Below are 2,806 nucleotides of genomic sequence, written 5' to 3'. Positions count from 1 at the left end.
CGTCGGCGTCGCCACAGCGCAGGCGCAGGCGGAGGCCGCATACCTGCAGCGCGGCGAACTGCTGAAGATGCTGGACGAGCAGCAGGAGGAGGCGGGGCGGCTCCTCGCGCTATCCTCGTCGCTGCGCGGCGAGAATGAGGAGCTCCTTCAGCGCAGCAACGAGCTCACGGCGGAGTGCGATCGGCAGCGCACCCAGCTGCGCATGCTGGAGCGTGCCCCAGAGGCGTCGTGTGTGTCGTTGTTGTCATCCACGCCAGCAGATGCAGCTTCATCAGGTGACGAGAAAGGAGTCGGGGGGCGCGACGACGCAGCAGAAATGACGACAGCAGCAAAGGTGAAGAAGGCACTCGACGAGCAGCTCCAGAAACAGAAAGTATTAGACATGAGAGAGGCGACGCTCCAGGAGGCACAGAAGAAAGTGGCGAATGACGCCGCGCGTGTTGCGGCTCGGCGGATGCAGCTGCAGAAGGACGAACGGACACTGCGGACACGTCTCGCGCAGGAGCTGCACGGCGCCATTGAGGATGAGTCGCGGCGACTGCAGGATGTGCACTTGGAGGAGCTCGCGGGTCTGGGCAAGCAGTTCGCGGCGTGGTTGTCGAGCGCCACCGCGGCGGTCGAGCAGATGCGGGTGGCCCACAACAACAACATTGATAGCAATGTGGGAAGGTCGGCGAACGATGAGGTGACGGCGCTGAAGCATGAGCATGCGGCAGAAATGGTGCGGCGGCAGGAGGCGCATCAGACGCAGATCGCACAACTGGAGCGTGCCATGGCGCAGGCGCGTGACGCGTACGAGGACGCGGCTGCGAAGAAGCAGAAACGCTTCCACGACGACCTTCTCGTGCTGCAGAGCACCACAAGCGCCGCACAGCGGCAGCTGGAAGATGAGAGGCAGCAGTGCTTGGAGGCACGGCGTGCTGTTGACGAGCTCGCCTCCACGCTAGAGGAGGAGCGCCGCCAGCACGAGGCGGTGTGCACGGAGCTGCGCGAACGACTCGAGGCGCTGCAGTCTATGTATGCCGCCGCGGCTAACAGCAATGACGGCCGCGGTAGTTGCAACAACAGTGGCAGGGACGTGGAGGTGGGCGTGCCGCAGCGACCAAATACCGACCCCATTGCGCCGGCGTTGTGTACAGTATTGTCAGGGTGGCGGTGTGTAGTGGAATCGCTGCTGCAAGAGCACAGCGCCGTGCTGGACGCCGTCGCGCTAGCGGCACGCGCGCTCTGCAGCAACGTAAATGCACCACGGCGGGAGCCGGCGGCTGTCGTCCTTAGCAGAAGCGAGAACGCGGAAGAGACGAATGTGCTGCGGCGCGAGTTAAGTGAGGCGCGGCGTCTCGCGAAGGACATTGAGGAGCGGGCGAGCGAGCACGCACTCCAGGTAGTCGCGCTGAAGCGTGAGGCAGCGGCAACGACGGAGGAGCTGCAGCAGCTCCGCGAAAAGTTGTCGCGGACAGAGAAGGCGTTACTGCGCGCAAGCACCATTGAAAAGCGGCTCTCACAACAGCTGTTCCAGCAGCAACAACAACAACAACAATGCCGAGAGGAGTCGTGTGCTTCCGGTGGTGGTGGGGGTGGTGACGCTAACAGCAGCAGTAATAGCAGCCACGACGCTGTGGCGTTGGCTACGCTTGTGGTCGCACACTCTCACGCATACGCGGACGCCTGCACGCGCCTCGTCGGGGACGCGTGTCTGCATCACTACAAGGCGGGCACGCAGGTGCTGCAAGGAGAGTGGGAAAAGCGGCGCGAGTTGACGCGGCGCAATGCGATAGCACTCGAGGAGACAACGGCGAGCATCAAGGCGTTCCAGGACCGCCTGAAGCAGCGAGAGGTGTTGGTGGCGACAGCGGAGGAGTCACTGCGCGGGCGTGAGCGGGAGGTGCGCGTCTGCCGCGGCCGGCTGATGAAGGTCTCAGCGGCGCTGCAAACGGTGGCGGGGCGTCTGCGAGCGGCCGCAATGGGCGAGCAGATAACTCTCGCGTGTAGTATCGACGCAGGGTAAATTGTCGCATATATATATATTTATTTATTTATTTATTTATTTATTTCCGTTTGTTCATATATATCTACCTATATATGTCTATCTATCTATAATATATATATATATTATTGGTTCGTTTGTGTTTGAAGCCTGCATAGTTGTATCCTTTTCATTTTGGCTTGTTGTGCGCGTGGACAATCATCTCTGCATATGTCGGGCTGTGATGTGGGTGAGGTGTGTGTGCGGTTTCAGGCGGTGCTCCAGTTGCTCTTAACCTCCTCCTCCTCCTTCGATACTTGTTGTGCAGTAAACGAGAAGAAAAGCCGTCACCCACAAACCAAGACACTTGGGCCTACCCAGGTGCGGGTAAATACATACACACGCCTATATATATATNTATATATATATATATATAGAGAGAGAGAGAGAGAGAAAGAGGGAGAGGGGGCCAGTGAGTCATGTCCCACTTCTCGCGTGAGGCAACAAAATTGCTGCAGGCCGCGGAGGACGCCCTCTCCGGCCGGGGACAGAGCGCATGGTTGCACCAACCAGCAGCAGCCGCGCAGTCTGGGGCGGCGGAGCGCCACGATGACGTTTCGCTGGCCATGCGCAGCAGTCCGCATGTGCTAGAGCTGCAGCGCCAACTGCGCGTGGCGATGTCAGAGATCAACGACCTCCGTTGTGAGTTGATGGCGGAGCGGGAGTCGCGATCGCAAACACTCACCTCACTGGGTCGACGCTGGAAAGAGGAGGTGATGGTGGAGCTTCGCGCTGCCGACCACCAGTCGCGTCGTGTGGTTGCTGAGTTCGAGGCGGGGG

At 60.2% G+C, this 2,806-nt stretch overlaps 2 protein-coding genes across 2 annotated transcripts; both read left to right on the top strand.

Annotated features, from left to right (window-relative positions):
* Positions 1 to 67: 67 nt before the first annotated feature.
* On the top strand, positions 68 to 2,008 carry DQ04_15701010 (hypothetical protein; the record flags this gene model as incomplete). Its single annotated transcript, XM_009317354.1, has 1 exon — positions 68 to 2,008. The coding sequence occupies one exon, from the start codon at positions 68 to 70 to the stop codon at positions 2,006 to 2,008; it is 1,941 nt and encodes a 646-aa protein (XP_009315629.1).
* A 437-nt stretch (positions 2,009 to 2,445) lies between these two features.
* Positions 2,446 to 2,806, top strand: DQ04_15701000 (hypothetical protein; the record flags this gene model as incomplete). The annotated part of the gene is made up of 1 exon (XM_009317353.1): positions 2,446 to 2,806. A coding segment is annotated over one exon (361 nt), but the record flags the coding sequence as incomplete, so codon positions are not given.

Source organism: Trypanosoma grayi (assembly GCF_000691245.1).
Source record: "Trypanosoma grayi strain ANR4 Tgr_1570_V1, whole genome shotgun sequence".
Lineage (NCBI taxonomy): Eukaryota > Euglenozoa > Kinetoplastea > Trypanosomatida > Trypanosomatidae > Trypanosoma > Trypanosoma grayi.
Note: the sequence above shows the minus strand (reverse complement) of the source record. Positions and strands in the feature narration are given on the sequence as shown.